The sequence below is a fragment of the Nanorana parkeri genome, unplaced genomic scaffold (genome assembly GCF_000935625.1).
Source record: "Nanorana parkeri isolate BGI_ZX_2015 unplaced genomic scaffold, ASM93562v1 scaffold10, whole genome shotgun sequence".
NCBI lineage: Eukaryota > Metazoa > Chordata > Amphibia > Anura > Dicroglossidae > Nanorana > Nanorana parkeri.
The window spans coordinates 193,654-208,338 of NW_017306278.1; the positions used below are offsets into that span (position 1 = coordinate 193,654).

Consider the following 14,685-nt stretch of genomic DNA (forward strand, 5'->3'; position numbering starts at 1 on the left):
TTAATATATCTGCAAATAAATCCAACTAAAAAAACATTATTATTATTTTATTTCTTTTTTTTTTTTTACATTTTGCCTTCTATCTTGTGATTTGCTCTAAAGATACAACCATGCAGTCTGATCACTGGGGGGACTGAGGAAATGCTTCCTCCTGCTTGCAGCAGATTGATCATAGGGGGAGGGGAGATGGAGGAAATGATTCCTCCTGCTTGCAGCAGATTGATCATTGGGGGGAGGGGAGACTGAGAAAATGCTTCCTCCTGCCTGCAGCAGATTGATGACATCATCTCAGCCAAGGCGTAGCCATTGGACTGGAGTTCAAATCCACCTGCTAAAGATAATAGGTGGAGCTTTTTGGGAAAATTATATTGTTATAGGTCAGGAATTCGGTTGCGACTTGTAGACCTGTTTCTGGGATGTCTGTTCTAATAGTGATACTGCTGGAGGAAGCATTTCCCCAGTCTCCCCTCCCCCAATGATCAATCTGCTGGAACCAAAATCCTAACTGACATGGTAAAAGACACCGAGATAAAACATGTCTACCCCGATGATGTCACAACAATTGTCCTACAGCTATGTAACTCGAACAACTGACACATGCCCCAGATGTCATGGCACCATGGTAGACTATGGAACAAGTTGGTTTCACCAACTGTCAGACCTTCCATCTTATTCTTGGACAATCAACATCTGCCTTGACACATTCCATGGTGACTAGATTACAGTGTGGCTATAAATACAGGGGCATGCCTCACCCAATGGAGTTAAGGAAGCTGTTCGGATGAGTAGAGCAATGTCTCCATCATTACAGTGCCCCATGAAAACAAACTTGACTACCAGTTTTGCTCCCGATCTCAATTGCTGATCATACATATGGGAGCACTGGTATGATATTTTGTATCTAAAGGTCTTCAATCGATGCCCACCTTGTCCTCTCCGGTGACCCTCTCTGCATTTCAAACGGTCCCTCTTATAAGAGAGAACGTGCCGGATAAATCTACGGCACAACTCAAGAATCTCCGTCCCTCATATGTATGCAAATCCCATTAGTATTTTCTCAATCACAGACTGATACAGGTTGTCTAGTAATTGTCGGTTGCCAAGAATGCGATAATAGAACGCAGCCCCGGAGCATCCCCCAACTTAGCACCGCTAATTAATGCACCACCGCATTGACAACTGGAGAAGAACCTGGGAACTAGATGTTTGTGAAACTGACGAGAGACCATTTCCTCGCCAGCAGGAAACAAAGAGCACGAAATGAATGTTTTGGAGCGCACCTCAAATGCCGAGGAACCCCCCCAACTGATTCAATGCATTCATCTCAAAAGTGGATTCTACCAAGAACCTGAAAATGACCCAATTTTCCCACAGGAAGACAAAAAGAAGTCACAGGAACCCTTGCTGGTTGTTTTTCTTGTTCTTCGAATGATCAGGGTGATGAGTGCAAACGTTCTCCATTGTCTACACACAGATATCCAAGACACAAAGAGGCAGATTCACTTCAACGGCATAAGCAAATCAAAACAGTTGTTATGCCAACAAGCGACTGATATGTAGTAAGGATGATTATTAATTGTTTGCTGCGGGTCACCAAGCTTTTTCCTTGGCTTGTGTTCACTAATTAAGCCTTCATATGAGAGGATGAGGTTCTGGTACACAAGGACGTTTAATTACTATGTGCATCTGTGTGCAAAACCTGCCACGGGCAATAACACTTGGGGGATGTTCGTATTAGGGTCACCTGTGGTAATGATAAGCCACATTGCCTTGGGGACTAAGCGTTCCCTTAAAGAGGAAATGCACTATGAAAGCTGTGCCCAAAAAAAAAGGCAGCTAGAGGGCAAATGATGGGACCATCCTGGTAGAACTATGGAACATTGGGGGTTCCCTTAAAGAGGTACTGAAGTCTGAAATCTGTGCCAAAAAAGGACAGCAAGAAGGCGGAGGATGGGGCATGTTGTAGAAATACGGAACGTTGGGGATTCCTATAAAAGGGGAAAGCTGTGAACAGAAAAGGCAGCCAGAGGGCAAAGGATGGGACCATCCTGTTAGAACTATAGAACGTTGGGGGGTTCCTATAAAGAGGAAATTAACTCTGAAAGCAGTGCCCCAAAAAGGCAGCCAGAGGGCTAATGAAGGGGCATCTTGTAGAACTATGGAACGTTGGGGGTTCCCTTTAAGAGGAAATTAACTCTGAAATCTGTACCTAAAAAAGGCAGCAAGAGGGCTAATCATAAGATCATGTTGTAGAACTACGGAATGTTGGGGGTTCCTATAAAGGGGAACTGAACTCTGAAAGCTCTGCACAAAAAAGGCAGCCAGAGGGCAAAGAATGGGACCATCTTGGTAGAACTATGGAATGTTGGGGGTTCTCTTACAGGGGAACTGAACTCTGAAAGCTGTGCCCATAAAAGGCAGCCAGAGGGCAAAGAATGGGACTATCTTGGTAGAGGCAGGGCTTTGCTTTCTCATGTTGGCACCTTCAGCAAGGAGACCCATGATCAGCACCATAATGACACCACCACATCTGAATCCAAAGCTCCGGTGACCAGCAACCAGAGGCAACAGTGCCTTAGAACTCACAGTGCAGATATACAGCTATGAGGCTGTAGGATAGGAGAGCCAAGGAACACACCCATACCAGGAAGAGCTCTGCCATTTTTCAGGAGGAATTCCAGAAAAAAAGGTAACCTTTAGGGTACTACTTGGTCAAAATGAACGTTTCTAGAAGATCTCTATAACATAGCAAATTGTTTCTTTTTCAATTTTGATATTGAGAAAGAAAAGCAGAGAACCAAACTGATTGAATATTAGAGTCGCCCTCCAGCCGATGCTTAAACAGTATTAATGACCACCCCTCTCCCCCACATGATGACTGGCTGCTCGGGGCTGAGCACTGAATTCTAGAAGGAAGGGGAGCAGGTTGGAGGTAAGGATCAATGGGAATTGGGGAGAACATGTCTCTCTGTCCTGAATTAGGAAAGTAACAGTTCCTTTTAATGCCTACAAACATTGTGTGTTCTAGAGGGTCAGGGGTGTCTCCATGAGGCAGCCCCAGGTGGCATCTCATTGAGGGGCCACAGGTATGTGAGGGAAGGCGGCAGAACGGGTGACCACTGTCAGAATACTAGAATACATCACTGTTGTGTCCTTCACTGCGTCCTGTAGGGACATTGAGGCCGCTGGGAGGACTCGCTGGGCACTGCAAGAGACACGGACGATCAACGGGATGATTTCAGAGCTGTGTTTGGGGGCGCAAGCAATGGCAGAGGTAAGTATCAACTATTTTCTGGACAGGTACATCTCTATTTCAAAGATACCTTTTTGAGATGTTTTAAGAAACAAAAATCAGCCTTTAATTCAGCAATCACTTCAATAAGCCATAAAAGTACCCAAATCAGTGTTTATATTAACTTCCCACAGTCCCCTGCACATCAGGACTGGGAGAGGGCGGGTCAGCACTGGGAGCCAATAACTTCTACCACATTGTACATTTTAGCCCTGTTAGTTCAAAACAGAAAACATGTTTACAGGAGGGAAAGGCCCAGGATGACCTCCTCAGTGTTCTGCTGCTCATTCTGTGTACAATCGCAGGCTGCAGGTGGAGAGGTAACGAATGAAGCAGAAGTTCAGCAGTGAGTCCCGCCTTAATCTCATTTTATTTCTTACCTTGAAGAAGCCATGTTTTCGGTTACGTTGCCCCAGCCACAGCGTACTTCCCGGTGAAAGGTTGGTCTCCGGAGGATCGATTACACGTTCGTAGATTCTGCAAAAGTAAAAATCAGAATTTCTGAGTCAGAAGACGAGCAAAACTCTCTGCCATGTACATTGAAAGGGGTAACAAGCTGCACGATGGACTCCGCAGCCTCTCTCTCTTATACAGTTTACTGCTGTGTGTATGCAGAGCGATATGCCTTGTGCATATTATGTTCCGTTCATTGAACCATTATGTTACATTATTTCTCGAAATATGGGGCCGGCGCTGATATCGTTAAATGTCCGCCCCGCAGGAAGATAAAATTACTGTCATTATGGCTCATTAGTCAAAACACAACTATCCTGACCAGACAACTGTGGAGCAACAGGAGGCTGTCTGGAGGCACAGGGGCCATGAAGGCAAATAGAGTGTGTTTGGGGATACAAGGGGACTCAGGGCATGCTTGGAGACACAGGGGCTGCACAGTGTACTTGGTGCACAGGGTCACCCATGGGAACACAGGTGGTGAACAGGGTGCACGTGGAGACACAGAGGGTGCACAGGAGCACATCTGAAAACACAGGGTGCACTTGGAGACACAAGGGGTGCACAGGGGCATATTTGAAGACACAGGGTGCACCGGGGCACATTTGGAGACACAAGGGATGCACAGGAGCACATTTGGAGACACAGGGGGTGCACTTGGAGACACAGGGGGTGCACAGGAGCACATCTGGCGACACAAGGGATGCACAGGAGCACATTTAGAGACACGGGGTGCACAGGGGCACATTTGGAGACACAGGGGGTGCACTTGGAGACTCAGGGGGTGCACAGGGGCATATTTGAAGACACAAGAGGAGCACATTTGAAGACACAAGCGATGCACAGGAGCACATTTGGAGACACAGGGTGCACAGGGGCACATTTGGAGAGACAGGGTGCACTTGGAGACACAAGGGGTGCACAGGGGCACATTTAGAGACACAGGGGGTGCACAGGAACACATTTGAAGACACAAGGGATGCACAGGAGCACATTTGGAGACACAGGGTGCACAGGGGCACATTTGGAGACACAGGGTGCACTTGGAGACACAAGGGGTGCACAGGGGCATATTTGAAGACACAGGGTGGACAGGAGCACATTTGGAGACACACTTAGAAATATGAAGGTGCACACAGGGTGCATTTGGAAACACCGGGGGTGCACAAGATGCACTTGGACGGACTAGGTGAAGGAAGCATGAAGACACTGAGGCTCGGGGAGAGCAATGGTGCTTAGCAGGCTAGGCACGAGGGGGGGGGGCCTCATCTTAGGCATAGCAACGTGTTGAACACATAGTAATGCACTGCCTGGCACTTTAAGGCTGATTGACTGAAATCCGAAGAGAAGACTCTGCGCTGGATCCCAGGAGAGCCGAGTGCTCCACTGGTGTAACATACGTGTTCCGTCTCAGCCGGGTACGAGCGCCGTTCGCGCTAGTGCGCAGGCGCGCCGTATGGCGCCGCCCACTCTCAGACGGGGTCCGGCGGCATCACTGCGCAGCCATAAAGCCGCGGGCCACTGTTTGATCGGCGTCCCACTATTTTGGAAGCAGGACGCTGATCAAAGCAAACCTTTCCTGCCTCAAACAAGGATCCACGGAAGCATCTCACCAGGGAGACAGCACAAGTGCAAGTACCAGGCTTCGGCCAGAATCATTGACCTGCTAAAACCTCGAGGCTCCTAACTATTTGGCCAGCAGCCTGATATGCTGTGTGCTGTGTTACCTCATCTCTATATTGAAGTGCTAATTGTTTCCCTGGGAGCTGTTACAACTCCTGCCAACTGAATTACTGTCTTTCAACTCCTATACCTTTGATCTACTAGTTAAAGATCTTGTCAGCTGTTATAACTTGCATCTAGTTAAACTACTGTGTTACAACTAATACTTATTGGTCTGCTATGCAATAACTCATACCTAATGAACCACTAACTAATATCTTGTCAGCTGTTACTTATTGGTCTGCTATGCAATACTCATACCTTAGGAACTACTAATTGTTATCTTGTCAGCTGTTACAACTACTACCCAATTGAACTGCCGAACTGTGTTCCACACTACCCTACAGACATCCCACAGGGTAGTAGTGCTGCAATACGGGGCATGATGTTGAGTAGCTCCCTCCTCGCCTAAAAACATACTCGGCTAAAGAGGAGAGCTACAATCTGATACCCGTCCTTTAAGGAGAGATCCTTAACCGCAGCTGCGGTCCTGGGAACAGTCAACCCCCGGGGTGGTTGTTACAACTGGACACAACTTCTCACTTTGAAGAGATTTTCTCTCACTTCCAGTTTTTGACTCTAGCACAGGAAGTAAGGGGAAATCTCCCCGTACACAGAAAACATATAGAAAACCCTGACAACCCTCCAAGACTTCAAATACATGTTGTCTTTGGATACATTTTATCAGTACAATATCCCTCTGAAGAAACACATACTTGCAGAACAACACACAAAATCCATGCGGATAGTGTCTCTTGTGTTAATTAAACTCGGCACTGAAATCGACGGGACATGAAAAAATAACCGCCAAATCGCAGAATTCACAAACCGCGTCACATTTCTGCTTCGCTGCACTTTTCACCTTTTTTTTTTTTTTTTAGATCAAATTTCCCAACTCTGATCTGAAGCTCTTCTCGTCCCCATACAATGATTTTGACAAGTCTTCAGTCCGCGGATTGTGACTGAGTTTTGTCACCGGTGACACGCCAGCTCCCTGCCATCCCAATATTCTATTCCAGGCTCTACCGTCTGGGGGGAAAGGGAAATCTGATACAGACAGACGGAGAAAATGACAGGTCTGCGGTCTCAAAGGCGGCCAGTGATCTGAGATGATGAGGCTCGGAGCTCACCTGTCACCGTGGCGTGTGAGCCAATATAATGCCCCCCTGCATAAAAATGAACAGGATCCACTCTTACTGCTAGCTTTCCTGCCTGCCATCTACATCTGCCACTGCAGCAGCTGTAGTCCTGTCCTAGAGTGACAATGCTGCTCCTCCATAGATACAGTACATGTGCTGCCTCAATAGTTGTATTTACAGCCACAGGCAATATTCACATGTAATGTGAGATGACAATTTATATAGTTTATTTCCTTAAAGGAGAACTATGGGGTCAGTGTTTTTCCCCATAGTTCTCCTTAGGGTAACGGGAGGACACAAACTAGCGGCCTCCCGTTACCCTAAGCTCAGTATATAGGGGGCTACAGCTCGCTGTATACTGAGACGCCGCAGCCGGAGACATAGATGACAGGATCCGCCCAGCTGCGTGAGTGACAGCTGGCTCTGCCTATCTAGAGGCAGAGCCAGCTGTACCCGCCCCCTCCCCCGTCCGTTCCGCCAGTCAGCGCTGGCAGATCGGAGCGGGGAGAGGGGAATCCAGCCCCTCCCCCTGTCACGGCAGAGAGCCGTGACAGGATCGAGAGGTGAGCGAACGCCGGTATATGTTCCCTCACCTCCCGATCTACTGAGCCGACCTGTGACAGTCTCATTGTCACAGGTCGGCTAGAACTATGAGGTGAGTGGAAATCACTCATCTCATAGTTCTCCTTTAAACTATCCTCTCATAGACATTGTATGGTTAATTCATGTGCTGCCATCTAGTGGTCTTTTTTTTGGTATTGCACATGTTTTTCTGTGTTCCCTTCCCTCACATCTATGATGTATTTCCCACTGTGCGTATCCTCCACCCTTCTTCTCCAGAGTAGCATTTCCTGTGTCATGGCTGCATGTAACAGGGCCACATGTAATCTGCATGTAACAGGGACACATGTTGATCTGCATTGCATGCTTTGAACATTATCATCTTTTTCGACCGCCTTAAATATTAATTCATTCATCTGCTGTACCCTGTCGTCTGCTGTAACCTGATGTACAGAATAAAGCACCTTTGCAGATGGAAAAGGTATTTGGTGAGTTCAGCTATCTGATAAGGATTGTCCGCAGTGATTATATCTACTTATACAGGCCAGGCATAGAGGTCTCAGCAAGGGATAAGTCGCTATTACAACAATCGGAGTCAGAATAGTACAGTAGGAGAGTGTTGCCCCCTAGGGCAGGAAGCGTGTCACTGGCAGGATCACTGGGCCAAAATAAACCAATAAAAGCCTGAGGAAAGATAACAAATCCAGCCACTACTTCTGATGACAGCTATGTATTACATTGTTGCTTTCGGGTTTAGATAAACTTTACGGTAGGCACTGGAAGGTGACTCTTATGCAGTTGGCAATGGGGGTGTTTTTTGATTGCATGCAATGAGACATATTACAAGGTTGCATAAAGTCACAGGTCCATCGTGTATTACATATATGTGATAAACAGAGGAAAAGGCGTAAAACAAAATAAATAAAATCTCATTGCTTTTATGTCTTTGATTGCAGAACCTCTATGGTTTTCAGACAGGCCCTGTCTAACAGCATGCATGCAGAAATCTACGCCGCCGGCTATTGTATTACGCAATGGTACCGCCGAACATCAACTGCTTCTTATAGGATACAGTCACTGTTCAGCTGACAGATTTCCACCTGGCTCAGCTGATTTTTAAATCCACTTGGAACACAGGGACCAGACATAGCCCCCCTCTACAGAAGGAAGGACAGTGTCAGCACCAATTCAGAGATGATTGGAGGATCTACAGCCGAGTGATACACAAATAAGATACATTGTTGTTAATACCGTAGTTAAGATGCTTGAATGGATTTTTAAGGTTTAACTCCGGAGTTTAGCGTCACCTTAATTTTTCCTTTAACTTGTTATTTTTTGGCTGGAGGTATAAAATTATTTTTTTTTAAAGTAAATGTTGCTTTCTAATAGGGATGCACAGATACTTTTCCAGTACCAGTGCAGATACTTGGCATTTTCATGACAACTACCAGGGGTGCAGCGGTTGCAGCTGGGACGTAGCTCTGGAACTCCGCCACTGTCCTGAAATCATTAGTCTGTATTGTTTTAGAAAAACTGTCACATGACAATAAACAAAAATGTACCAGTACTCGTACTCGCAAAAAAAAAAGGTTAAAAAAAAGCAAATTTGCTAAATAGTTTATTAATTAAAAACGACATGTGAAAGAATTCAGCGACTCGTCTTCATACCGGACAGATAGACGGATCCGCTCTGCTCAGCCAAACTCAACCTCTTCAAAATGTAAATCACCTTCTGCCAACGCAAACAACATGATCATAATTCATAAGCCGAGAAAAGTGCAAAGTTATCATTTCCACGCGTATCAGTCAATACATTTCCCGATCTATAGGCACAAACACGAAAGAGTAATAAAACACTGACATGTCGGGTTTGGTGGACTTCATTACAATGACACGATGTGAGCTGAATCTGAGAGAGATGAACCTGCAGGAGAACGCCCGAGGCGTGAGGAGTAATGAACTCGTTACCACTGATTGTCATGTAACAGACACGCAGCTATATATGTGTATATTCTTCTGCCTTGTCACTAAGGGGGGGGGGGACCCGACTTGGTTTTCAGAATATACAACTTTTGTTTGTTTTTATAACAATATATTAGTTTTAGATGAATTTTATCTTTATATGCAATTTTGCTATTTAAATACACCAATCAGCCAAAATATTCTGAGCATCTTCCTAACAGTGAGTAGGTCCCCCTTTTCCTAACCCATCAAGACATGGACTCCACTAGACCTCTGAAGGTGTGTTGTGGTATCTGGATGACCCCCCCCCCTAATATTGAGTAGATCCCCCTTTTCCTAACCCATCAAGGCATTGATTCCACTAGACCTCTGAAGGTGTGCTGTGGTATCTGGATGGCCCCCCCCCCCTAATATTGACTAGGTCCCCCTTCTCTTGACCCGTCCAGCCATGGACTTCACTAGACCTCTGAGGGTGTGCTGTGGTATCTGGCACCAAGCCCTCAGTAGCAGATCCTTCAAGTCCTGTAAGTTGTGAGGCGATCGGCCTCCAGGGATCGGACTTGTTTCTCCAGCACATCCCACAGATGATCGATTAGATGGAGATCTGGAGAATTCAGAGGCCAAGTCATCACCTCAAACTCATTGTTGTGTTCCTCAAACCATTCTTAGACCATTGTTGCAGTGTGGCAGGGCGCATTATCCTGCTGAAAGAGGCCACTGCCATCAGGGAATACCATTTTCATGAAGGGGTGTGCTTGGTCAGTAACAATGTTTAGGTCGGTGGTACGTGTCAGAGTGACATCCACATGAATGGCAGGACCCGAGGTTTCCCAGCAGAACTTTGTCCAAAGCATCACACTGCCTCCGCCGGCGGCACTATCATCACTAGATGAAGTCGAGGACCATAGGAAATTCCTGTGCTCCTCGGCTTCACCTAGCGGTGGTAGAGAAAAGGTTTATAAATGAGCCCCAGTAAAGTTAGTACGCATCAACAAAGGCAGCATTACCTAAAGCAGAACTGCAGCCAAAATGTAAAAATAAAAAAATAGCAGCCCATCTAAAGATAAAATAAAGCAGCTTTTGCAGAAAACCTCACATTCAATCCAAAGCTGTGCTTCTTGATTCCCTCTAAATGTCATCAATATTCCAGGTTAAATAATGGCAGGCATCTTTCAACCAGCTTCCTATGAGCCCAGGCTGTCATGGGCCCGCCCCAACTCTGTGGCAGGACACTGAAGGAGAAGCAGCACGGCTTGTCTCTCTTTCACTCAGCTCTGTCCTACCCTCAGCATGCTACTTGTCAGTACATAAGGCGGTTGGGTCCATGAGCTGCTGCTTACTCTCCAAGTCTGAGCCCTGCTGCACATGGACTGCACAAGGCTGTTCCCATCTCTGACCAGAGAGACGGGGAAGGGCAGCGAACGTCTAAAGTTTTTTTACACAGGTATTTGGCTTTGTGTCAGGTCAGAGTGACACCAAAATGACTGTGAGTCATTTTGGTGTCACCCCTCCCAATGGTGTCACTCGGGTGCGGGCCGCACCCCCCTTGTGACGCCACTGTGTCAGGTTCCCTTTTAAAGGACAGGTTGGTGAGGGGAAGTATTTACTAATATCCTCCCAAAGATATTCTGCTCTCTCTCTCTCTTAAGTTTTCATCTAATTTTGAACTTTATTACAAAGCTCCGTATGAGGCATTTGGTGCCTTCTAATTCTACAGGGATGTCGGCTTCGTTGGCGAGCACCTGGCAGGCTGAACATAAGCGATTCCTCAACTCTGTTTCCGGAATTCTAATTCGTCCAGACAAAGGACGGAGACGACTCCCGAAGAGCCTTCCGCGCCACCCGGGACGGTGAAAACAGAGTCAGATCTCTCTCGCTCACCTCATTCTCAACCAGCATGCCATCTGCCACGGGCGCGATCCGCGCCAGGCCGACTCCGGCAAAGGCTTCCAGTCAGGTCTGCCTCACGGCTTTATTTATTTATCCGCCTATATTAAACTTTAATTACAGACGCAAGCGGCGCCCGACACTGTCAATCTCAGGTTTACCAAACTGAAAATCAAATAACAAGGAATAACAAATGTGAAATTATTTCTGGGGATATGAGGGGAGTGAGGAGGCACTGAAGAGACGGGATGGAAAATGAGATCGTTGATCATTCCGTACAGCAAAACCGCAAAGACATACCGAAAACTTCCCAACACCCAGAAAAGGACGGAAGAGAACTCTATGCAATTCGCCGGCATTGATAACACTTGAAAGAAAGCACTGCAAGGTAAAAACGCAATGTTCTCAGAGATTGTATAGAAACCAAAATATTAAATGTCTGAAACAGTGATGGTCAACTTTAAAATTATAGGGGGCCCCACATGTGGCCCCTGAACATTTCTGGGGCTGTACAATGGTGCATTGCATTAAATTAAGAAGCCCATTCATAGGATGAAATGCACCTCAACACCTTCAAATGTCCATCCTGATGTATTTTGTACAGTAACCCAGGCTAAAGAGAAGGTGGCAGTAAAATAAGCCCCATTGTTGGTGGCAGTAATAGTAACCGCCAGCTTTGGTCTCAGTGAATGCGATAGTGACCCCCATCATTGGTGTCAGTGACCACTATAATCACCCCCAGCACTGGTGTCAGTGGAGACAGTTGTAACCCCCAGTATTAGTGTCAGTGAATGCAATAGTGACCGTCAGCATTGGTGTCAGTAGATACAATAGTGACCCCCATCATTGGAGTCAGTGACCACAATTATAACCCCCAGCATTGGTGTCAGTTGAGACCATAATAACTCCCAGCATTGGTGTCAGGGGATGCAATAATAACCCCCTGGATTGGTGTCAGTGAACACAATAATAGCCCCCAGGATTGGTGTCAGTGAACACAATAATAGCCCCCAGCATTGGTGTCAGTGAGCACAATACCATATTTGCCGGCGTATAAGACGGGTTTTTAGACCCCAAAACATTGCCCGAAAAGCGGGGGTCGTCTTATACGCCGGGTATACTTTGATATTATGTATGTAGCTTCGGCTACATACAGTATATCGCGCTGAGCCAATCACGGCAGGCTTTGTATTAATGAATGAAATTAACCCCGAGCCACACTTGGGAATACCGCCATGGAGGTTAGTGGGTGCATTTAAACATTATTTTGGGCTATACTCGTCTTATACGACGAGTATAGCCCAAAACCTATATTTTAAACACAAAAAGTGGGGGGTCGTCTTATACGCCGAGTTGTTTTATACGCCGGCAAATACGGTAATAATCCCTAGGATGGATGTCAGTGGACCCAATAGACGGATGCAATAGTAACGCCACCTTCCCATGTGCATGCACACCCCACCACCAGCTTTCTATATAATACACTGGCATTGCAAGCTGGGGGTGAGAAAGAAGTTTGCAGAGGGCAGGACTAGCAGGCATAGCTGCTGCCGTTGGGAGTGTGGGTGGGCGGGGTGGCAGGATTTGGGGGCAGCGTTGCCGCTGCTTCTGCTTAAACCTTTCGGTACCCAACAGTGGTGAACCCACCTCAGCACATAACTGGCTACATATAGAGAGCTGACAGGCCACATGTTGGTCACCAGGGGTCTGAAGACTGTTCAGACGGAAGATAGAAAGATACAAAGTATCATTGTTACTTTTATTTTCATTAACGCAACCTGACAAGTAAAAATAAAGTGCTGAGCATCCCGCCCAGCACCTGGCAACCAGTGACGTCACCAGTTGGCAATAGCTGTGTGGGACGCCAGCCAGAGCATCCCAGGTTGCTAAAAGCTGTGAGGGGAGATGTGTATGGTCCTTAGAAATCTCCCCAGTAAGCTTTTAGCAACCTGGGACGCTCTGGCCGGAAAGGGGACAGTCCCCTTATGTGATCCAAATAGATAACGCATGAGGCAACAGCCTCAGGCTGCTTCGTTATATGGGTGACCCTGTGTGTCTCGATTGTGTTGAGCTGTCTGAGCACAGCAAGGCATAGAGGAGTTCAGGCACAGGAGGTAATAGAAAGTATTGACCGGGTGGAAGAGCTCATTAACTGCCACATCTTCTACACATCCTCTGGTGAAAGGTTTTACCCTATCATGGGATCAAAGGGTGACCCGGTAATGCCCCCATCCTTCCAGTAGTCAATTCCCAAAAATGATTAAAATGATTTGAGTTCCCCAACTCCTTGGCAATACAAGGACATCACACAACTCAATCTGTACAACAGTGGCATTTGTTACAGCCGTCCGGCTATAATCGGCTTTGGCCGTATCGGGATGGCGCAGTATAGAAGAGATTATACCGGGACAGGCAATCGCCGATCTTCCTGATTGCAATGTTAGTGACGAAGGGAGAGCAGATCACGGGGCGTGGGAGACAATTGTTTTAAAACAGCGATCAATACCCCTGCAATTAATTTCAACTGATCCAATCACAGCGGGATAAACTCCCTGCTGAGAAAGGGTTTCGCCATCAATAAACACCAGTGCTCCAAATGTGTGCCAGGGCACAGTGAAAGGACCCCATGTAGGGAGAGATGTTGTACAGCTAATCCTCGCTTACCGACTTACCTGCTTTGCGACCATTCGCACTTACGACCGTCCTCCGAACGACCTCCGACCTTGCGCGTCAGCAGTGATGACCTCCATTCTTCACTGCGGGTCCCGGTAAGTATTTTATTGCCCGATGTACAGTACACTGTTCGGTACTGTACATCGGCAACGCTATACCGTACTGTACTAATGCAGCACAGTACTGTATAGAGTTCCTCACTTAACGACCAATTCGTTTAACGACCTTGTGGTAGGAACGGAACTCGGTCGTTTAGTGAGGAATACCTGCATACTGATAACTGTATGGGGTTGATATCTGTATTCAATATTCAATTATTTATTTATTTTTATTGCACAAGCCTTTAATTTATATCTTTCTACATTAACATGCTGCCCAGCAAAAGTGATGGTTGGGACAAACCATATAACACTGCTAGGGGTGCTAACAGCGGCCAACTTTTTGTTCATATGATTTTTTTTTCCAAAAGAAAAGAAAACCTAGTTGCTGTAACTGTTTAAGAAAAGAGTTATCTGGAATAGTATTCAATTTGTACTTAAGGCTGAGCCCGGGAAAAAGAAAAAATACCCCTGTATTGGGCCTCCCCCCAACACTTCAAAGATTAAATGCTTGTTTTTACCTAAGGCAGGGCTGTAGCTAGCATGGGGCGAGTGAGGCACTTGCCTCAGGCGCAGCTGAGAGGGGCCTGGCTGCGCCCCCTCGCCCCTATTGCCATCAAGAGCACAGGGCACCATTGGCAACAGGGGTGCCAGGCGACCATCACAGCCTCGGCTCGGCAGGGAGAAGAGGAGCTGCACAGGCTCCATCTTCTCTTCAGATCCCTGCTGCTCTCCCCCACCTGGGGAAGAGGACTCTGCGTCCTCAATCTCCTTCTATTTCAAAAGGGAAATGCCAGGGGTCTGTTGAGACTCCTGATATTTCACCAAAGCACCCCAAAAAGTAAAAAAAAAAACAAACAATAATAAAAAATAAAATAAAAACACCCCCCCCCCCTCC

The 14,685-nt window shown here is 46.6% G+C and overlaps 1 protein-coding gene across 1 annotated transcript in view; it reads right to left on the reverse strand.

Annotated features, from left to right (window-relative positions):
* NELL1 (neural EGFL like 1) overlaps nucleotides 1-14,685 on the reverse strand; it is a 326,301-nt gene that overhangs the window by 156,271 nt on the left and 155,345 nt on the right. Inside the window, exon 5 of the mRNA XM_018554737.1 lies at nucleotides 3,673-3,769. Within this exon, the coding sequence (XP_018410239.1) occupies nucleotides 3,673-3,769 (97 nt within the window). The remainder of the gene's footprint in view (nucleotides 1-3,672; nucleotides 3,770-14,685) is intronic.